Source organism: Patella vulgata, chromosome 7, assembly GCF_932274485.2.
Source record: "Patella vulgata chromosome 7, xgPatVulg1.2, whole genome shotgun sequence".
Taxonomy (NCBI): domain Eukaryota; kingdom Metazoa; phylum Mollusca; class Gastropoda; family Patellidae; genus Patella; species Patella vulgata.
The window spans coordinates 52,770,930-52,795,183 of record NC_065885.2 but is presented as its reverse complement, the minus strand read 5'-3'; the positions used below and the strand labels follow the sequence as shown (position 1 = coordinate 52,795,183).

The 24,254-nt window shown below is 37.1% G+C and overlaps 1 protein-coding gene and 2 long non-coding RNA genes across 3 annotated transcripts in view; 1 reads left to right on the top strand and 2 right to left on the bottom strand.

The window, feature by feature from the left end:
• LOC126828807 (cAMP-dependent protein kinase type II regulatory subunit) overlaps positions 1 to 896 on the bottom strand; it is a 71,957-nt gene extending 71,061 nt beyond the window's left edge. The window contains exon 1 of the mRNA XM_050558813.2: positions 472 to 896. Coding sequence (XP_050414770.1) covers positions 472 to 718 — 247 coding nt within the window. The 5' untranslated portion in view covers positions 719 to 896. The remainder of the gene's footprint in view (positions 1 to 471) is intronic.
• A 15,461-nt stretch (positions 897 to 16,357) lies between these two features.
• LOC130013657 (uncharacterized) lies at positions 16,358 to 19,580 on the top strand. The gene is made up of 2 exons (XR_008788863.1): positions 16,358 to 16,521; positions 16,893 to 19,580. It is a non-coding gene; the product is annotated as an uncharacterized LOC130013657 (long non-coding RNA).
• LOC126828825 (uncharacterized) lies at positions 17,820 to 21,222 on the bottom strand. Its single transcript, XR_007683257.2, has 3 exons — positions 21,025 to 21,222; positions 20,359 to 20,480; positions 17,820 to 19,719 (listed from the first exon to the last, which is right to left on the bottom strand). It is a non-coding gene; the product is annotated as an uncharacterized LOC126828825 (long non-coding RNA).
• Positions 21,223 to 24,254: the final 3,032 nt, after the last annotated feature.

The window sequence follows — 24,254 nt, the reverse complement described above, 5'->3', positions numbered from 1 at the left end:
TCAAATGTCCGGCAATATTTCCTTGCCAGTGTTGGTTGCATCTTACTTGGTTGTTTCAGTGACCCCAACCAACAAAGGCCTAAAATCATGATTTAAGCCTATTAGATATGGAAGGGGTAAGTTACCGGTGGGGTGACCACTATTTGACTTTCTCAATTAATTAATAAATAATCATATTTGTTAAATCCACCCATGCTGATCTGAAAAGGCGTTTGTATTATTTCACTTTCAGGCTTACTGCAGTGCAACTCAAGTTAAAGTTACTGGACTACTAGTACTACGGAGCGATGAAGACTTAGTTCATACATTGGGAAATTCATTTTCCTTTTATTAATCTACCGGTAACTGGTCCATTTTTATAGCTATACTTACATTACTACTTTACTTATAAAACATGTCATTGACTCAAACTGAGTGATGATGAAAATGAATGGACCAACTTAACAGAGGGTCGGAATAATGTATTCTTACCCATTGGCTCATCGTCGTCTTCATCATCGGTTTGCATGGGTTCGATTGGGAGAGGGGATGCTGCAACAGGGGAATCAACAAATCTAACACCGCCCCTTTTCTGATACTTGTCAGCATTCTTACTCTCATTCAGTTTATTAAAATAATCCACCGCGAATTGTACCAACTCCGGCGGCCTCTCTCTCAAAACCGCAACAGTAAAATCCTGCAACAAATCAGTTAATCCTGGTGGAATTTCGAAATTCATTCTGCACTGTGCACGCACCTATCTAAATCACTTTCAGAACACACCAGCATCACACAACGGTACTCCCCAATTATAATAATTAATCACATATCAAAAGTTAAAGAAATACAGCATGACTATCCTCGCCATGTATGTATGTATGATGAATTGTAATCACACCAAGGTTACGGTAACACCATTGACGTCACATTTGTAAAGTGCGCTATCACTACGCCTTACTCAAACTCTTGTCGAACGCCTAGGAGATTAAATAAGCTAAATATTTCGTATCTTTGTACATTTTCAACGCATTATATGTACATTAAGTATTGATCGCACCCCGATCGTTAACAAATAACAAATATCTTATGTGGGATCTTTTTGTTTCGCGGAAGAATAACCGTTCTATTGACCAAAATGGCTGTTAGACGAGGATTACGAAGACAAGTCTGTTTCAGATTTATCGATGAAAAATTTGCGGTTTTACGTTTTATTCTCGAGCCTTGGTTGTTTATTAGGTGTGTCTTAATAAAAAAAGAAATTTGTTTTCTCGAAAATCATAGATTAGGGCTCAAAACATAGTGAAGAAATGATAAATTCCTCGTGTCTCCCCCGACCACACATCTGTCGTCTGCTAGAGTAGCTCGCGGTCACGCTATCATTTTGTTACCGGCCTGCATGATAATGGACGCAAAGTCAGAGTTCAGCCTGGCGTCAACACCTTATGAAAAACCATACATTCTGTTATTTTTGAACAGGGTATACTTGCTATTACTGTAACGACGGATGCCAGTGGGCACCGCTCGTTTAAGAAGTTCACAGACTACAATTGCTCAGGTTGTCAACTTTAGTAAGTACAGCGCAAAGGGAAGAAGCTAGGTTGGGTTTTACGTTTACGCGTACCTCTGGGAACTGGGGTTTTCCCACCCGAACGACTATAGATGCTTCCCATTGTCAGGACTTCCGTCCTGCACCACTGAAAATGGGAAAACACACTGAAAAATAACGAGGAACCTTCTCGACTCACATCGGGAGCGATTTCGGGTCCCGGTTAGGCTAGCCTACTGTGCAAGCACCTTATATTCTGGGCCCCACCGCAGAGAGACTTTCAAGTCGTTCGGATGGGACGGTAAACCGAGGTCTCGTGGCTGTTAAAGTTAAAGAACCCCTGGTAACTGCTGCAAAAAGATAATAGGCCCTACGTAGACCTACCCAACTTCATTCTGTTTGCAGAGGGCAGCCCCCAGTCCCACCCCCTTAATTGCCCATCGATTTAAGTAGGCTACAGGTAATTCAGTAGGCCCTACTAATTGTTTCGGGGGCTGTTGCAGAAGCTGTCCTAGCTTCGGCATATTTTTATAACACGGACCTACAATAGATAGATAACAGAAACAGGCTTAGGCCTACCACTAATCTAAGTGGTGGATAGATTGAAATTTATAGCCAATTATATAGTAGGCCAAGTGTGGGGACATCGATCGTCTGATTTATAGTTTTAGTAAAGTGTTAGGAGTAATATAGTGATCCGACTATAGCTAATTGGTCGACTTTTAATTTAAACACAACATCGAGCCACAGTGTTTTTTTTCTAGCTAATTGCGGAGTTTAATTAAACTGTTAAAATGTGTGGGCAATCCCTTTTCTTTTCCGGTGTCGAACAAACTTTAAAGGGCGTATGGCTCTATTCTTTGGAACCTTTAAATAGATGAACATGGGTCTAAAAGCAAATATGAATGTATTTAAAGTGATTTATATTCATTTTTTTTTAAATATTGTAATTTTTAATCAGTTAGCCTATATTGGGTAAAATACATGAATAGTTCAAATTGAAGGGCTGGTTCATTCTACACGTTTTTTAGTATTATTTTGACGTTTGTGCACCATCCATTACTACTTAGGCTACATTCGCATTGTCTTGTAGGATATATTTTCTTGGTTCATTACAAATAGCACCCGAAACCATAGGATACACAACTCGTATACTGATTATAAAATGTTAATTGTGTCTTAAATATTGGATATTAGGTTCTCATGTTTTCACGATAAGATAGCAACATCAATATTGATTAAAATGGACCACTATTTAATTTTAATTCGTGCTTTTAATTTTCGAATATTATGGAAACTATTGAGTAAGACGTTTAGCTCCTTTAAATTACTGCAAGTTTTAATTCGTGCTTTTAATTTTCGAATATTATGGAAAATATTGAGTAAGACCTTTAGCTCCTTTGAATTACTGCAAATCAGTGGTCAGACTTTGACGTTTTCTTGTTCAACACACTACAAAATAAAACTTACTAATAAGGGTAATGTGATAAATCTACAATCCGTGTCTTCCCATCATGTTTCTAATTATATGCCCACGGTGTTCATTCCTTTCTAAATGGCTTGTTAATCAGTTTATCGATTTTCAATGTCTCCAAACAAGAACTGAGAACGACACAACTTATTGAACGTAACCGATACACCAGATCATAACATTATATAAACACGTTTCAAATTCACCAATAAAACCAATATCTAAGCTGACGCATCTATAGGGCTGAAAAAAACAACAAACAAATAATAGCCGTGGCTTAAAAATATGTTAATGAAAGTACCATTTTGTATTCAGCGTAATAGGCCAAATGAGTCGTTGACGATTTGACGACCAACGCGTTATATTTACACTGATCACACTAATTATTAATAATAAATGTAGTGCCCAACCCGTTGACAGGTATTATTGACGGTACTCTTTTCAAGATGAATCGTTATTCGTGTTAAAGCTGCAGGTGTAAGGCATGCGTAGGCCTATCTGGGCTAGGGGCCTTGGTAGTCGAGTAAAAAGCACTAGACGCTGGATAAGTACCTTTATACAGTTGAAAATCGCTGTAGTCAGATGCGAACGCAATGGACCACACCAGGGCTGTGAGCAAATTAAAATTTCCTTTGACTGGTTAACGCGTTAAAAATTTTGTACCCAACCTATTTCAGATACTAGAGGAAGTTATTCTTGGTTATTAGTTTTATTCTGGACTCTTAATTTTAATAGGAACCATCATTTTCCAGCAGGAATACAATTGCATCGGAAGAGACGTGCGCCTTTACCCGTAGACACGTCCATATGCCGAAATTAAAACGTACAGGAGATACTGAAGTCGCAGCCAGGTAGCGACGGTTAATTTTTGATAGTTTTGGCAGTTCCTCCAACAGGGCAATCATTTCGTGAAGTAGTTCCAAAATCAATGATTTAGGTGGGGTTTTGACTGGGGGAAAATCCAAAAGAAATTGAATTTGGTGCCTTCGACTTTGACCCTTGATTCCGTGTCGAAGACTAGACCAAGTTATTTCGACCGATCTGACAGACGTAGCTTACGCGAAAATCAGAGGCACTGTATCTCTGCATGATACTTTGCATGAATTAGACCGCTTCATGGGTTTGTATAACGATTTCCAGCCGAATATGCATATAATACCAGATCGTGGACTCAATAGGGACAATCCTATCGGAACGGAGCTGATCGTATCTGAAAGTGTCATCTGTTATTGACCAGTGTGACCATGTCGCATCCAAGCGCACCAAATCATACCAGAACGTACCGAATCGCATTACCTCGTATTCAAACGTAAAATTCCAGAGAAGTAAATAAAAGTTCCACGATCAGCTAAGCATAGTCAACTGTCGCGTTGCTAACGAATCGCGCGAGGGTGGGAACCTAGCTTTAAGTGAATTTTGGAAAGTGCAGTCGTGACGTTCCGATATATTCCAATAAAAATGCCCGATTAATACCTATACACGTACCTGTGGCGTTAATGGTGAGAAGCGTCCGCGGTTTCACCTCAGAAATTATTCCCTGCGGAGGCTACATATTCTATATGATGGTTAATTGGTCGTTACAGAATCTCAAGAGCGAGATGAACCAAAACATTATATCAATTTTGGATGTTCTTGGTTATTGTCTAGCAGTCTTATCGACACCCTCCATACCAAATGTCTACCCTGTTTTCTGGGCCCGCATTTGGAATCTGCGTAAGTTACAATTGGATATAGTAATGAAATGAGATCAGTTGTTGTTGAAATCAAACAGAACGAGATTATCCCATCAAGAAAATGAGATTCTGAAATAAAAGACAACTGTGACATTTAAAGTAAATATAAATCAAGCAGACAAATCACTTTTTATGGGGGGGGGGGGGGCATTTCCAATCCCTAATCTCCGGTGACCAATTCCATAAAATTATTAAGTACATGTATTGAAAGTGCAGCCTCTTATAGTCTGGGTTTTTTTCCAAAAAAAATTTAATTTAGCACACAATTATGGAATGTTATAAATTCAGATTGACTCTATTGATTTTTAGAAATGTTTGGTGTCGCGTGTGTTTGACTGACATTTATTTTCTTGGTTTGTTTGTGTTTGTTTATTTGTGGACTGTCTATAGTGCACTATTAGACACGAATGGCCCAGCGCTTTGGGCCAAGAAAGTTTGTTTAGGGAAAACTCAACTGGTGGTACCATAGATAGGCTCTACAAAAAATAGTCCAGTATTTAAACTAGAAAACGTTGGCATGGGAATAAGCACATTATAACTTTCACCAGAACCCACGACCAATGAAGATGAATATTCAACGGTGGCGGGTGTTAATTAGAAAACACACTGACGTGATTTGTTTGAAATGTTATTCAAAAACTGGTTAATTTCTTTGGTCCGAATGACAGTTGTTCCCGGATGTTGTTGTCGTCGGATGCTTTATACAACATACACCTTAATCTATTACCACTTCTATAAAGCAATTACAGATCATCTGAAGGGTTCACCATAAACCCAATAACTAGTCTCTTAATCAAGTGGTGGTTTAAACCCCTAATAATTATTATCCGATTAGGATCATTTTTACAAAATAAAACTAAGTGCGGATTCCTTTACTCTTCTAGATTCAATTTGCCATGATAGCATTAGTGTCATTGGTTCCCAATTAATGAAATGACTTTTCCAGTCGATAAGTATAGATGAATTCGGCCATTGCTTTATGTAAAACTTTCTAATTTATACTCTAGTTACAAATAATACCGAATGTTATTAATGCTGGAAACTATCTGTCAACGATTTTTCGAAACCGAACACGATTATCCCCGTAAGAAAATGGGAATCTGAAATAAAAGAAAATTGTAACGTTTAAAGTTACCCTGAATGTAAAACTAAATCGTTATTCTACCCAGGAAAATACAGGAAAGTAATCCGACATTTCTACTTTATAATACTGACATACATTTCAGTGAAGGCAAAGTAACCGTAGTCGCGTTAGAACATCTTATATATCTTATAACCCAATTACGTCTCAAATTCTAGACGTGTAATGAAATTATGATCTTGACGACTTTACGAGGATGTTACTGTTATCGCCTCTCTTACTGTGCGTTCTAATCCCAAGTGAGAGAACATCGCTCATACAACCCTAGAGGTTCCAATATCTTAGATTAAACTCTGGCTTGGGTACAATATAATGTAGACACGAGATTATCATTAAAACAAAAGACTACAAAAAAAATGTGTTAGCAATATAGGCGAGTGAACTGTTCAGCTGCGTTGTGGTAGCATACATTCAACATTGTTTCACGTTCATGTCAACCGTTACCGATTGTGATACGACTGATCAGCTTGAAACGATGCCAGTTTCTAGTTAAGAGTTCTCTACTAAAAGCTGAAGTTCCTTTTATAACACAAATACAGATATCTTATAAAAAGTTACCTAGGGCTGACGTATAACGTACTTTAGATAAGCTGCTCTTTCCGGTCAATTTTGGAGAATTTAAAGATTGATAGATGGACCCGTAAATTCGTTTCCTGTTTATTATGAACAACACCCACCACAAGAATTCTGTTCTCACCTTCCCCACTACTGACAGCCTGTTAACTCAATTTCCTTGTCCAACTGTTAGTTAACGTTAGCGTTTCTGAAACCGGTTATTCCCAAATAGTTTCCGAAACCGGTTATTCCCATATCTTAAAATAGGATAATAATCAAAACCAACAATAACAGTATACTATAGTGACTTGGGTAAATAATAATCACTTTGTCTGGGAGCGGGAATTGCGTGCCATCACCATTTCAACTAATCTAAACGTACAATTCTCTAATTTGTAATTTACACCGCTGTCTACATTATTATTTTTGTCATTTTGCTTCCACTAAAGTATATGTAAGACTTTACATTTTGAGGTAGCGTCATTTGGCAGCATTGTTGCATAACTTACACGTAAAAAACACATTTGCCATCCTGTAGCATTACTTAAACATTAAAAAATAATAGCTGTGCCCTCCCATTTCGTATAGCTGGAATCCCACTCGCCTGGCGAATGTGGTTGGGCGGTTGGCCGCAAGTATTAGTTTCCCTTTGCACCAATTTAATGGAAATCGTTTATTCACGGATTAACTCGTGGTTATCGCAAGCTACATCAAAGGACGTTAGTTCATAAAGTAATAAGATCAGAATTCATTAAAATAACAGTGCCTGTTACCAACAAGTAGGTCTCGAGTCACAAATTTGATAGCCTATTAACGTTTTACGATTCCCATAATGTATTCTGACATTAAGAGATGGGTAAGCTGATCATAAGCTAAATGTTCGATGTTTCATACATCATACAGGCTCCCCATATAAAACTCGGTCAACAGTGAGATGACTATCATAAACAATCACAAAGTCCTGGAGTTGATGTTTGTAACGACATCTCCGTTGACTGTCTAAGGAATTACCGAATGAATAATTGACAGGAAATTTGCGGAAGCTTTGTCTGATAAAAACCTCATAAATCGGAACGATCAAACGAAACCATACTTGGTGGTGATAAAGCTCCATCGATTTATATTAGTTTCGGTCAACAAAATCATTTCTCTTGCTGACCATTGCTGACCATCTTATATAACCAGGTTGGTCTGTATATGTAGTAGAACCTACAGGGAAATCAGTCAGATAACCAATAGTTTATCTGGGGAACTTTTAAACCGAATGTTTCGTCAACCGGGTAGCTACCCCATTTCTCGACCAACAGAATTAAAACATGAATAAAACGGGTTATGGACATAACTACCAAACTCAAAAACGGTCAAACATTTCTTGTCATAACGGCCAACGATTTAGTCATAACGGCAAAACTTGGTTCATAACGGACAAACTTTGGTCATAAAATATTTTATTGGTAATGGTTTTAGCAACCAAATATTTAAAAAAATAATCAGGATTTATAAGAAAAGAAGCCAATAAAAAATGGCCATGGATTATTTTAAAACAAAAAGCAAAATAGCAGCTTTGTGATTTCTTAAAATACAATGTAACACCTAATTCAATTTTCCTTCTTAATAATGCAGTATTGGAGTATTAAATTTTCAAATATCCTGAACTATAATGAAATTGATAGAACATCTACCTTTAGAAAAAGTAAATTATGCGGATTCAACAGTTGTATTTAGTGAAAAGTTTCCAGCAGTCTGTAAACAGTCTATAAACAGGCCATGAAAGGCAGGTAGGAGTAAAGTTGGGAGTTGTGACCAAATGTTTTTGGCCGTTATGACTAAATTTTGTTTGGCCGTTATGACCAATTTTTTTTTCCTTTTTGACCAAATGTGTTTTGGCCCTTTTTGGTTTTGGCCATTATGTCCACAACTCATTAAAACTACTAGATGTTAATTCTATTTTGTTTTATCTTTATGGTTTAGGCCACAATATTCTTATTATGTTATCTGTCGTAATGTCCTACAGGAACTCTAAGTGGTGCCCACCCCCACCCACCGACTCTTTTCTTGACCAAACTTTTTTTTTACCATTACCAACTCAGTATATAAAGAGTAAAAGACGTTGGAGAATACTTTAAACGCTTTCCAATTCAAAAGCACCAATCATGAATTTAGACTACACTGTTCCTAACTACACTGTTGATTATAGGCGGATTCATTGGTCTTCTCCGAGGGGGGGGGGGGCTGAATGGTTAGCGTACGCGCGCTGTATCATAAAGTCTGTCATTGAGTCGACTGGCGTGGTTTCGAATCCCCGGTTGTACGTGACAAGGAGTAGGGTCGCCTGTCCAACCTCGTGGGTTTTCTCCGGGTCCTCCGGTTTCCTCTTACTGCTAAAGACCCCTATGCACAAGCGAATTATTGAAATAAAATTAAAACCATATGTTAGTCCCGAAATGACCTAGTTTGTGTCGAGTGGACGTTAAACCCCATTTCTCTCTCTCTCTGGTCTTCTCCGTAGTGTATAGAAATCTGAATTCCAACATTTTTTTGAAGATGTATTATCTATAATTTTATGAGGGAGGGGCGTAGCGTCGAATCAACATCAACTAGGTCATTTCGTAACGTCCACACAACACCCACTACATCCTTTCGGAACTATAACGAGGCACAATTTTATTTCAATAATTCGTGGGAGGAAACCGGGGGACCTGGTGAAGATCCATCCGGCTAGGCAGGCGATATACTATTTGGTATAGGTTTTATATTTTCTGGTCTTTGAAATGAGTCCGATATAAAACACCATTCAGTCAATACTAAGTCATGGAAAAATTTCTTCTGTTGGAACAGACAGTCGTGACGTCAGAGAAATCACTCCAGGAAATCTCTAGGATAAAAGCATGCGCTGAATGGCATTTACACAGACGTAATATACAATTAAAAAAAATCCTCTCAGATCACCACCTTCCGACATTATAAGGGTATATTAGGATCGTATTCGTGTGCAAACATACAAATCAATGTGTGGTTTCCTAGACCAATATTTTAATGACATGATAACAATGTCAATATTATGTTAACAGTTCTTATTTCCAGTATTCCGTTACAAATATGGGAAATGGCACCGTGTATAAAACCACTGAGCAGAGATTACGCCGGAAATTCATAAATACAAATATTTCCTAATGTCCACAGTAATATTGTATGGAAACATAAAACACAGATTATGAATAAACCGTAGCGTTATTGCCTGGAGACATTATGTGCGTTTATTCCTTGTATGAAAGGATGCATTTTGTAGATACTAGTGCAATTTTTATTCAAGGAATATCGTTTTATTTATTATTTAATGTTTGAAATCGGGGGGGGGGGGTGTAATGTGGGCAGGGAAGTGGTAAGGTAAAAGGTATGTTACATTCGATCTAATCGTCCAGAATTCTTAACGGTAATATCCCCAAAACTTGGCCTTTTGAGCACACGAAATGTCCAAAGTCTACCGTAGGCTACCTATAGCGAATCTGGGTTCCCCTTTTTGAAAAAAAATCCATACGGACCAGGTTTTAATTTTCCAATGGTTGAATTTGAATGAGTAAGAGTGCGGAGACTGGGAGAGTAGAGAGGGTAACAGCCCGGACACCCCCTTCAGGGTAGCATCCAATCAAAAGGAGGGAAATCACATGAACTTTTTATGTATCGCTATTAATTTTGTTCTATTTGAGATGATTAGAATGTTTATTTCATCTATTTTGACATATTCAAAATGTCTTCCTCGAATCTTGGGGCATATTCAAGGAATTGACCATGGGCATCAACTCATCTGTTTCGAATCCCCGGTTGTACGTGACAAGGAGTAGGGTCGCCTGCCCAACCTCGTGGGTTTTCTTCGGGTCCTCCGGTTTCCTCCCACTGCTAAAGACCCCTACGCGCAAGCGAATTATTGAACTAAAATTGAACCATATGTTAGTCCCGAAATGACCTAGTTTGTGTCGAGTGGAAGTTAAACCCCATTCTCTCTCTCTCTCTCTCTCTCAACTCATCTGGATCTATGTAGTGTATGGCAAATTTTAACCTCGATTGTCAAGTCTGTTTTTGAAATAAGTCATTCTAAGAAACTTCAGCGATCCCTTGTTTATATTAAATATCCTATTATAGTCCCAGATATCTGGCTTTTTGGGCCAGTCATGCCCTAACATTGTTCCTATCCCTTCCTATATAGCTGCAATATGAAAATACGGCTCATTTTGGAATCCTTACCGACTATTTTTCACCGTGATTCTCCTTTGTTTGCCAAAGGAAGCATTTCTTGCCACAGCTGACACACATTTATGATAATTCAACAGTATTTTTAAGCAGAATTTTGCGATTAAAAACATACACAAAATACGTTTGAACTGATCAGCCATTCCGAGACTCGAACATACGCAGACCGCATTTAATCGCAAAATTCTACTTGAAAATAGTGTTGAATTATTATAATGTTGTATCAGATATGATAAGGAATACTTCCTTTTGCGAAAACTAAAGAATCACAGTGAAATATTGCTAGGCAGGGGTTCCAAAATAGCCTTAGACCAGAGGTGGGGAAGAGCGGTATTTTCATATTGCAGCTATAGGAACTGTCAGCGGACATCGTCCGATCAGAGACAGTTAGTTCCTAAAGGAACTAGCCCTAACACAGAGATTCTCTGACTAACTTGGGAGTGTGGGGGGATGCCCTTTTCTTTTGTAAAGCCACTGTCTACTGAATGAAACATTTCAAGTGTTCTAATTGACGTATCCTAGCTCTCGCGCTCCAATGATGGGTCAGACAGCTCATATATCATTGACGTTGTGTAATCTACGTCTTATACATGGCTTTTATAATGTAAGAATAATCGAACATTGTTATAGGAAAAATCAGTTCGGGTTGGGATTAGATGGCAAGTCGAGTGAATTTGTTTCTATACAAAAGGACAATCGGATTACATTGATAGGATTTACGGGGCTTCCGTCAACCAGTGAAAGGATGTATTGGTGTTAATAACGAAGCTTCATGGGCACACACGTGAAAACATTGAATCTGATTAGACTAAACACGTAAGCCCCTGACATACAAGAATGTTACATGTTGTTTACTAGAGATTGGAAAACGATCAAAGGACAGTAATATAAGTCTCATCAACAGCTAGCCTCGTCGACCAATTACAACGCAGGTCAAAAAAGGTTAAAATCTTCCCGCGGTTTTATAGGGCACCGAGGTGATCTGACACCCGGAAGTGAAATGACGTGTGCTATGAAGGAAATCTGAACCGGACAGTTGCATTGTTGCCTACTCTTATTTCTGTTTCCAACTACCAGTACATCTTTGACGTACTGCCAATGATATATACGCGACTTCGGTTTTTTTTTCATCCATCTGAACCACCAGGCGCTTGTCCTTGCCAGGTTCCCCGCCCGGCTGCACCACTGACAAAGACAAACAATGGCTGGAATATCCCGATGAACCTTCTGGACCTACACCGAGGTGTGTGTGTGTGTGTGTGTGTGTGGGGCGGGGGGGGGGGGGGTGAATAGTTAGCACGTGCGCGTTTTATCATAAGGTCTGTCATTGATTCAACTGGCGTGGTTGTACGTGGCAAGGAGTAGGGCTGCCCGTCCAACCTCGTGGGTTTTCTCCGGGTCCTCTCATTCCTCCCTCTGCCAAAGACCCCTACGCGCAACCGAATTATTGGTCCCGAAATGACCCAGTTTGTGTCAAGTGGACGTTAAACCCCGTTTCTCTCTCAACACCAACGTGGGCCCCGGGACCTACTGGTTAGTGAGTCAGCGCTTTATCCCCGGAATCACCAAGCTGCCTAAGCCAAGTATCATTTGTCTCTGCTCTTAACTTGATGACATCAGAAAATAGGTTGTATCTAAGGATCGTTAGTAGACGTTCCATCCAAAATACTTAATTTGAGTACTGAGTGGAGCCATGTAAATTTATGTTTGGGCTATACACACTCTTTCCCAGAACAGTAAACACTTTTAAAATTCGGAAAACGTCGGAACGATCTGCGTGATAAAGCTATTATTTAGTGGTTCGTTTTCTTAAGCCAATTTTGAGAACTGCCAGATCCACCGTGGCTCCCAATACCAAGTAGTTTTTTTCTTTGCCGTTGGCTTGATGGCATCAGATAAAGGAAAGCTAATTGAGAAAGGTTGGATCTAATTAAGAACTATACCCACTTTTTTCCAGATAGAACAGTAAACAAAGAAAAGGTCTGCATGATTCTTTTTTTTTCATATATTTATTTTGAGAACGTGTGCATTTGAAATATCGGCCGACCACTTGGAATGCAATTTCTGAGCTTGTGACGGAATCCGACTCCCTAGTGTCTCTCCTAGCATGATATGCCTTAGAAGATATTGATCCGAGGTCAATGTTTTATATGGTATTTCAGTAACTATTCCTGGAACGATGCAAGCATTAATCAATTGTTTAACTCGACTTGACAACAATAACCACACAAGGCAAGTATAGATAAATAAAAACCAAGACAAAACGACCAGTTATTGTTTTAAACGGTAATCGTTACGTATACGCCTTGCCAACATTTGATCTCTACAAATAAAACTCAAACACAACACAGACAGTCGAATTTCATCAACAATTCTCAACTCTGTTTTCTGGGGTCATTAAAGAATAGTTTGAAAAGCAGTGACCGTGCAATAAGCTCGGTTTCGCTGTTTGACTGGGAATCTAACAGTCAGGGGTCTACCAATGTCTAGGTTGGTTTTTTTTTTTTTTTTTATCTAACCCTGACTTTGGTTAAGCTTTTAACACGTAACCTGGATATGTGCGTTTCAGATAACTGACAAAAAGGAGGAACTGTGCAACAAAAGATAGATAAAGCAAAAATTAACGGAATACAATATTGTCAGTACAGTTAGGTGCTTTTACATAGAGGATGCATGGAAAACATGGAAATAATTTAAGGAAACATCAAAAACAACAGAAATCCTAAAGGAAATTTTAAGGTTGATGTATATGTGTCTATTTTAATACCCCCCCCCCCCCCAAACAAAAAAAAACGATAAAAAATCTTCATGAAGTTTTTCTTTTAACACAAGATTTGTGGTGTACTCGTGTAAGGTTGATTTACTGAAAGTTTATTTGAACAGATATGGAAGGTCAGTTTTAGACCAAACCGGCATCAAATCTATCAATGGCTACTTATAGTAGGACATGTCTGTTTGTGTATATATCTCGACTGTACTGTGATTTATCTACTAGATAGTCTTCAAGACGTCACTTAATTACAACTTCTCTAAAATTACCACTATGTAAATGGTAACAGTCGAGTTTATGTGACAGTAACACGAACGTTGCAATTAATAAGCAAAAGTGACAGACAAGCCCGTCCTGGCTTCGGGGTATTATCACCTTCTTTCAGTCGGCTGATTGTATATACCGAGTCGTCGATTCAATCTCAGATACAGTAATTGTCTTCTAATCAATGCGTGGATAGTCTTCAGATCTAAGGCTATCTGAACTAGACAGCGCGTTTAAAACCACTAAGTGCACGAAGACCAACGTCTATATATATACATGTATATATAGAAAACAAATCCCCATTTCCCGCTTACATTTCTCATAAACAAACGGTAATCGTTTATAAATTTAATTAACAGCACTGTTTTAGTTGTTTTTTGGAATAGAATTATCAAAGCATTTGTCCTGAAGGCAATCATGCAAAATTCTTTTTAATTTAAGATGGCATTGAATTTAGACTGTAAAAGTAGAAACGAGATCAATCTGTTTTACAGAGCAAGCGGTGTGGAACGAAAGCTGCACTGTTCGGTAAATTCAGGATTTGTGTAGGCTTAGAGCATAGAAATGTTTTTCATGGAGATAGATTAAATTAACACAGATGCATTCTGGTTTAATATTAAATGTGTGTATAAAATCTTAAATGTCATAAAGATTTTCCATTAAATGGCCACTTATGAAATGACTAACTTTTAACAATATAAAATTTCACAAAAATATAGGAAGAATTAGCAATTCTGATTTCTTGAACGGAATAAATGGAAATTAGCTTCCACAAAATACATATGATGGGAAGGAGTGCATATAAAATTAGAGGTTAAGTCGATGTATGATTATGGAAAAAAATAGATGGTTTATTATGCTTAAGATCTGTGAATGACGTAAATACTGACGTAAGAAATTATGAGGCGATACACGCCTAAGAATAGCACACTGTCATAAACATAGTTTTCGTTTTGAACGATTTCACCCCCGTTAGAACAGTCCAGACATGATGGGGTTTCCAAAGCATTCAAAACATTTAGGCTTAACGTATTTCATTGTTTTCGAAGATGGTGGAAATCGCGTTTGCTCGAGTATAATGTTGTATACGCCTTTCATTTTAAGTAGTGCGTGTAATGAGAAATTCATTCTGGTAAAACATATGGTAAGAATATTACAACTCTTCTGATATCGACAAACAAGAAAACCGTGTATTTGTTAATATAGATTCAGTGGCGAACTCTTGGGTGATGCCCTGGGCCAACTAATCCCCATGCTTCAAATGCATAGAACAACCAGATGAAATTACCCTTTTAATTCAAATTCAGTAGGGCAGCTTGTGCACCAAAGTAAATGGATGCCGGGAGACCCAAAGAATGTGATATTTTAAACTTCTGTAAATGGTACATGTAGAGTTACACTTTGGTTATGACCATTTCTTAACTTAATATTCAGAACGAAATAGAATAAATCGTATTACTTAGATATGTCAGTTGCATCCGTATCAATTTCTCCTTCCATGTATCCCTCCTATTCACATACCAAATCTCGTTATTATTTCCAAGCCCCACCTTCTCATACTGCACTGCCATCCACTATTGCCCGCTTTATCTCCGATGCTCCATCATCTTATGTACCGCCCAACCCATCTCCGCTGCACCGCTGTCCTCTTCTGTCATCCTGTAATATCTTCTATCTGCACCCATCTCTATTTCCCCACCTGTCTCTACTGTTCCAGCCTCACTGAACAATCGAGCTTTGCTGTGTCACATGATTATCTGCTACTGTACCACCCATCTCTTCTGGTACACAAACCTCTTCTGCTGCCCGTCCACTTCTACTAATTCATCATAGTCCTCTACTGTACCACTCACCCTTACTGGTTCACCATCATATTCTACTGCACCACCCACCTGTGCTGTTTCATCATCATATTCTACTGCACCGCCACCACCTCTACTGGTTCATCATCATCCTCTACTGCACTACCACCACCTCTACTGGTTCATCATCATCCTCTACTGCACTACCCACTTCTACTATTTCATCATCATCATCATCATCATCATCATCACTCTCAACTGTACCACCCATTTTCGCTGTGTTCGCCTACTGCACCAACGTTCTCCGCTATTCCACCTATCCCTACTGTTATACGTTACCTAAACTACTCAACCTTTCTCTACTTCGCACTGCTACAGTCATCTCTCTCTCTCTCTCTCTCTCTCTCTCTCTCTGAGCACAGGTTTTTGAACTGCCATCTACGATTAACGATTAACCAGAACTATTAGTGCCACACTAACTTGACATATCGACATCTGAAGAGATTATAGTAGTCTGTCGCATCACGCGATTGTATCGTCACCATTTATCAAAAATAAAAACAATAAATACAAGACACTAGAGTGAGCAGACATATTTATATATAGTATATTTCCTTTATGGACATACAAAACGACCCAAGTTCTCAATTTGGGTAGGCCGAGTAACTAGCCACTAACTACATCTTGATTTAAATGTTGTTTTTTATGACATAATTCTTGCCAACAGAAATGTGTTTTTGAGACACAGTGATATATAGAACCTATTTCATACGTTTCCGACTTTCGAGTGGCATCTGAGTTAGTGGCATCTAAGTAAAATAACTGTTGGTCTGACCATAGAACTAGAACACTAACGGGAACGCCCACTCGGTGACGTATAACGGTGATGACATAATTATGTTGTACATCGCATGCGCGAAGTCAATAAGGCACAAGTAACTTCCGGCCGTATGTCAACATGGCAGAAGCGTACGACGTCCTGGAATTTCAAGAACTTGACGGTGTAATAGATGTAAGTTATTCATAATTTTAATGAGTTTTTTTTAAATTAGTTATATAACATACCATCGGGAGTATAAACCATTTATTTTCGGACATTAAATTATCCGAACACACGTTTGTGTATCATTTTCTACTACATATTATAAAATTATTATTAATAAATTATGATGACATTCACATTTTATTTTTTTTATTTATTGTTTTGTGTATATTGTTGTTAGCCTTTGGCATGTCCGTGCCAGTTTTGGCTGGTTTCCCAGTGCCCTTTTCTTGTTTATAACAAGGGGTTTTACATAGGCTAAGCCTGTTCCCCAATCCCATTCAGACATCTTGAATAAAAATATTGTTTATAAAAAAAAAAATGTGTATTCTTTACTACAGCTTTTCTTTGCTAAAGATTTGTTTGAGACATCTCAACCTGTCGTTCCAGTAGCATCCGTAAGTTTTCTACATATACAACATACATGCATATAGTCACATAGTGTTCGTAGCAAATGGGCAAGTTATGAAACTCATTATAGTCTCGACCATGTCTATATATTTTTTTTCTTCTCAAACGATCAAATTGCTTTGGAAATGAAATGAAATGGGGTTTAACGTCCTACTGTTCTGCTCCTATGCTGGGCTAATGAAGACGGGCATACGCCATAAGGTGTGATTTAAGGGAAATTTTGCCCGGGCAGCGGCTCTATCACCTATTCTTATATCGAATTCCAACTGCCACGGGATCTTTTACGTGCATTCCAATGTATACAGGTGACCTCGGGTTTTCGTATCATCCGAAGGATTAGACAGCTGTCCTTGTCAGGCCCTCCGTACTGCATCACTGAAAAGGGGGAACCACGCCGGAAAATCTCGGCCAATGCAGGGATCGAACACCCGACCTCCAGGCTAGCGAGCCAGCGTCTTACCCACTTAGCCACGTGATCCCAAATTGCTTTGGAACAGTTTCTTTTATTTTGTATAATATTTACTTTAAAGGGACAATAACACTCTTGCTGGCTTGAAAGCTCCAGAAAATAAATAATATCTCTATCTAAGTACTAGATGTTTAAGTGTCCCACCTGTTGTGTAAATTATCCATTACATCCTATTTTACTTGTCCAGAGGGTTCGAAAATATTTTTAAATCGAAGTTTCATTTGAAAAGGTTTACGTTAGACGTTTCAAAGCATTATGTTGAATTGTTTATATAAGGTGTGTTAAGATGAAATTTGTATCATCAATTAATTGAAATATTCTAAAATAGCCTTCAAAGGCTAATATCTTCGCTCGCAATAGAGTAATTTGAATGAAATTTTCAAATTAGTCATTTTACATTTTTTATCTTCGAACTATTATAGCAAGAATGGCTAGCTCTTTATCAAAATCTTACATAATGTATATTTAAGAATAATTTAATACATTTATAAAGCTCACACATTACAAGTTGTGCACCTGTATAAAATTTATATAAATTTTGTTATCATTGTTAATATTTTATACTGAGATGCAATAAAAATAATACATCACTTTTATAAATGGATGAATGTAAATCTTGTTTGAAATGAATCCAGGTTTAACGCCCTACTTAGTACTTTTCAGCTCAATTTTGTTTTAAAGATTTGCTTTAATCTTGCAATTAAGGATGTAACAACATCATATTACGATGATAACATGTGAGAATGTTTTGAAGATTGCGTAAACGCACCCCGAACAATTCTCAATCAAAAAAATTAAACCCAACAGAATCAGTATGTTGATTTTTCTGGTACACACGTGGGGTATATAATGCAGCTTTTAAAAAGCTAGGTTTTGTGGAAGGTGCAAAGTTATGCCACGTCATCTCAGAGGTGCTATTTCATTGCGTCTCGATATATTTTGTTTACTATTATCAACCTGGCCCCAAGTTCACAAAGCATTCCCAGACTTAAGAATTTGCTCAACCTTCAATCACTGTTTTTGAGAAATATCTTTGATCCAGAAACACAAAACTTTGCACAGTTTCTTATTGATATATTTACATTAAAACAACAATAGTTAGTAAAGTGCTATATTTGAGTTAAAATAAGACAAACAATTTTGAGTAAAACCTTAACTTAAGACTGAGAATGCTTTGTGAACTTGGGGCCTTGTTTTCTTTTCATTACTTATTAACTACAATACAGTAATAACAAGAAATAAAAAATCTGTAGAACACTGCTGATTAAGTTCTAGATTTAATCCTAGATTCAATCACATTTATATTTTTATACTTCCAATATTGATATTAATTCCAATAGAGCCAGGAAATGTTTAGTTTAATTATACACTTTCTATTTTGTTGTATGAAATTATCTGTATAATCTGTGTTTTTGTTACTTTCATTGTGTGAAATGCTTGCAGCAAAGTGCTGTAAATAAAATACCTGACATCACTGATCACAGTTTAACTCTATAACTTCTCATTTGACCTCAAATCTATGTGGAGTCGAGTCAGTTGGAAGAAATAAATCAAAATGGAGTGAAATCTACATTTTAATCAAATTCATACCACATGATTATATTCTATCACTGTTTGCTCGTTTATATGGCAACTATATATTATTGCTAAGCTATTTTTGAATTGTAAATTACATTTACAAGTATGTAAATATTGATTCTTTGAATTATATATTGTCAATCAAAATCTGAATATGCAATGTGCTATGTAGCCATATATGTGAAATAAACTATTATTATTACTATTTACTTTCTCTGTAAATCTCTGTTAATCTGTCGACAACTTAAACAAATTTCTTTTTGAGTGTCCTCAACAAAACTATTACATACAGAAGCAAGTACACAGCTTTCGTAATTTCTATGTTGACTTATTTGTGTTCATGAAAATATCAACCTGTCTGATATATCTTACAGTTGTAGGCTGACATTGAGAATAAGACTGTAAATGTTTTGATGTTATGCCCCCACATATCTTCATATTCTCAACAGTTCTTATAAGTAAATCTATAGATGTAACTTTAATTTGAACAGGAAACAAAAATTATTATATTGTACTTCACAATTCAAGTCCTTGTCAATGGTTAAATGGTATGTTACACTTTTATCTTCAGTTTTAAACAGATAGATATAATCACTTGAAGACTGACATAGCCACAAAGCAGACATTTGACATAAAAATGATTTCTGCAACATCTGAAAGGTTACTTCGTTCATATGTAAACATTGAGTTTCCTCGGTTTTCCTTGGACTCTGAATAAAATAGACAAATTCATAAAATTCAATTAAAACAAGAAGAATTGGATTCTGATACATGTATTCATAATTTTCTCGGTTTCTGAATAAAATCGAAAAAATTACAAAAGTAAATATAAAGAAGAATCGGATATTCATACAAGAATTTATAAATAAAATTATGGGAGATTACAGAAAGAGCTAGCAGTTCTCATTATAATAGTTAAAAAATAGATAATGTAAAGGGAATTTGCTGAAAATTTCAGTCAAATTCATCCACCCTGAACCAAGTATTTAATGATTAAATTTTGGGCCTAGCCTCGATCAGCATTACTATAGTCGGTACGATAAAAAAAAACCATGGTCTCGATTATCGATTTTTTGATTTAATCAGAAGTAGCAGACTGGGCTCTAATTCAGTATATATCACAGGCTAGCGATGCCATCGAGCGTTGATTATGGTCTGGATAAGTTAATTAATGTCTAATTAATAATTTAGATAACATTCCAGGCCTAAAGAAAGACCTGCAATTGACAGATTTAGCTCTTGCATAATGTCTGTTTAATATTGATGAATTAAATGTTCATATACTGATCTTTTATAAGGAAACATCGAATGTTCATATTCATAATTAAGTTAACAGAAATTTAAGTTACCGGTGACTTCCTTGGATTCAATTTCTTTGTTGTTACGCTTTTCTGTAGAAGAATTAAGGTTGATAGTCTCCCTAACCCTTCTTTTAATCTTCGATATGTGGACCCAGAATTTTTGTAAACATCTGAAATATTCATAAAATCAAAATAAAAAGGTTCCTACATACAAAACAAAAGGTTCAGATATAATTAATTTTTTTTCCATGCTTGTTGATTATTCATACCGGGAACAAGATTATTTCGGAATTTAAAAGTAAAAGGATTTGACAGGTCAAGGTCAGTCATAAATAAATATACAATTTTAATTTTTATGGAGCTGCTCAGTTAAAACTTTGACCTTTAAAAAAAAATAATAATTAGTAATTCATAAAATTAAAGTAAAAGAAGATTGTTGAGAGAGAATCGTCATGCTGTCACACACTCATCGGGTGTAGTATTCGTCAATTTCATAACAAATTGCAAGTAGACTAGGCCTAGCTACGGCACTAATGTAAACAAACCTATATGCATACAACTTTGATGAGAGAAAGGGTAAAATCTAACGGGCAAACATGAAAATACAGACATTCAGCTAGTATGGGTTTAACTTAACTTCATTGTAGGTTGTCAGGGTGGACTGCCAACTAGAATCTACATAATTAATTTCTTTTGATTTGAGTTTTCACTTACTTTTTCAACGAAATAATCCGGCTCAACGTGTCTTGAACATATTGTCAAGGTCTTGTCATTTATCGGGTCTGATCTGGTAGACTGTATGATACGTAATGATTCTCTCTCCACTCTATGTTGTTTTTGGGTAAGCGATAGAATGATCAACCCCGATTTCTTTTATTGCAGGCGGAACATCCGAACAAAACCAAATTCGCGCCAGGCATTTTGTTAGTGCGAGCAGAAACCGGAAGTAAGCTGTGCCCGATATCAGCGTCAGAGGCCCGCCGTCACATAAGGTAGTGACGTCACACGGTGGGCGTTCCCGTTAGTATTCTAGTTCTATGGTCTGACTTTGGTTATTATTGCACTTGAGGTGAAGGACTCAATATTTAGGCGCACACCCTATAGGCTTTTGGTTTAAAGATGACGAAGAACTGTTAGGGCTATAATTTGATTAGCAAGGAACCCTTCGTATTCTGTGGACTACACAAACATTGTCCGATTGGTACGAAGCAGTAAAAGTATCAATAAATCATGTAATCACGCCGTAACCGTATAGATGATTTGCGTGTAATTCTTGTCATTCCATAGCAACATAACTCGGTTCTACATTACCAAGGGGCGTCTATTGCTGTCTTGGCTGTCTACTGATATATTAAAGTATATGGTATAGAAACAGTATGGAATTGAATGTCGTCTCGTTAACACGATACTTTGACAAAAGTATATCACATTTCCATGGTAACGTGTGTCATGCCAGCCAGGTAGGAGAAATTTGCCTGGACAGTGGCATTTCCGCCTAATCCCCTTCGATTTTCAACAATCCATGCTCTTTGTATGTGTATGTAAATGTGTACTTGGCCAAACCTTCGTTTTTCTTCCCATTCGAACGGAATGCCCCCCCCCCCCCCACCCCCGCCCTTGTCATCCCTATCCCTGCAGGCGCCACCCCTGGAAAGGTCGGGCTGATTAGATCCGTGAGATTCTTCTCGAGAGTTCAGTGACTTGACTACCACGGCCACCGTTTATAAACAGACCGGAAATATCTATAACTGATAGATAATTATTGAACATCAATTACTTCTAAAATATTATTAAAATTGTGAAATTCAACATCTAAAGTGCAAATGAAACAACGTCGTATATGGTCCATTGCCATTCATTTAATAGTCATTCAAATGTTTGTTGTTTGACAGGAGATAGAAATCTACATGTTCAACAAATTAATCGACAAATCAAAGGGAATAATTATGAATGGTACATGAATAGCGACAGACGTCAATCTATGTCGCCTTGGAAACACCACGAATAAAGCCACCATCGCCTCATATTTTGGTTTGGTTACTATAATCCGAAATCATTTTTTATCTGAACAGATTTGTAGTTGCAAGTTTGAAATTAAATGAAATAATGGATTAAATCTGACTTTCCACACCAATTGAGTTCCTGTTCTATGACGGAAATTTTGTCCTGACGGTGGTTCTATATACGGCCTACTCTTAGTTTGAGTTTCAACTGTCTATGGATCTTTAACGTGCTGCCCATGGTATACACGGGACCCACGACTACATGCTTTTCATTGCACGACCTTTTATTCTCTAGCTCTATTTAAAAGATCTAAAACCTATATTAATGCCCGGCTTTCACATGGCCTATACGAATACTACGAACCGTCCCGAATAGTAGTGGCGAATCGTAATTCGTAGCGATTTGGCAAAAAACCCAAAAAGATCCTAAAGAATCTGGAGACGCTACGAAGCAAGTACGAATAGTTTACCAAAGAGTTACGACAATTCGTAGGTATTCGGATGAAAAATATGCCTGATGTATCAAGGAAGGGTTACGAAATCATCTATACGAGTTGAAAATATTCAGTTACAAATGAGTTACGGACATGCCGAATTGCTTACGAATATGCCGAATTCAGTTACGAATACACTATGCTCTCCGCGAATGATGCCGATAAAGTTACGAAAAGTTTACGATATTTGGTATTATTCGTACAAGAATCACATAGGGAGCGGAAAAAAGTTTGGATTCGGGACGATTCGTGGCATTTGTGGCTCATATGAAAATGGACCAGAAAGGGTTTTGTTTCAATTATCTACGAATCGGAAAAAGTTCTTGGCATTCGTAGCCCACGTGAAAGCCGTGCATAAGAGTTGGACTTTTTGTTTAATGTCTTAAATCAAGATTCGTCGATGTAAGAGGTTTCACGCTCTTTGACTTTGTAAAAAAGGGATTCACATCCAACGTCTTGTCTGCAAGGGTTTTAAGCTATAAATTTGTATTATAGCGTATTATATCGCGTCACATCTTGTCATAATAAAAGTAATAATATCAGTAGTATTAAGAAAGTAGATTTATTCGTGTAAACACCATCAATCATTTTAAATTAGCTCACAAGAGAATAGAGATCATATCTATAACGACCATTTAATGTCAAGTACATCATTATTAAACATATATTATGCAAGAGCTAAATCTGCCTATTGCAGGTCTTTCTTTAGGCCTGAAATGTTATATAAACTATTAATTAGACATTAATTAACTTGTCAAAACCATAATCAACGCTCGATACCATCTTATGTGTCGGATTTTCACTTTATTTTAATCCGATCTGCTGCCCAAGGCTCATTGATGATTAAATCCAAAAATGGATAATCGGGACTATTGTTTTTAGTAATGATTATCGAGGCTAGGCTTAAAATTCAAAAGCAAATATCTCGGTTCAGAGTGGAGCAATTTGACTGAAATTTTCAAAATATTCTATTTACGTTTTCTATTTTATTTTAACTATTATAGCGAGAACAGTCAACTCTTTATCTAATCTCCCATAATGTCTCTTTAAGTGTTGAGTACAATGGACCTAAAGAAGTTTCTTGACCTTTTTCTCGGTTCAGTCATGAGCATCCATTGAGGTGGGTAAGCGATCCTGGTACTGCTCACAGAGAGGAAGCTTCTTAGTCATATAGCCACACCTGGCATTCAGTGAGTACGAATGTTCCTGAAACACGTTTATAAATTCTTGTCGTATGGATCATGCTTTTTTATTTCGACAAAATATCCCACAATCTTTAATTCGTCATTTTTATGAATAACGATTGTATTTGTCTTTCTTGTGACGTATTTTATACGGGTATTTGTCTTTCTTGGGGCGTATTTTGTATAGAGATTTGTCTTTCTGGAGGCGTATTTTATGTGTGTATTTATATACTATTCAAAAAAAGTAGGGGATATTTGATTTT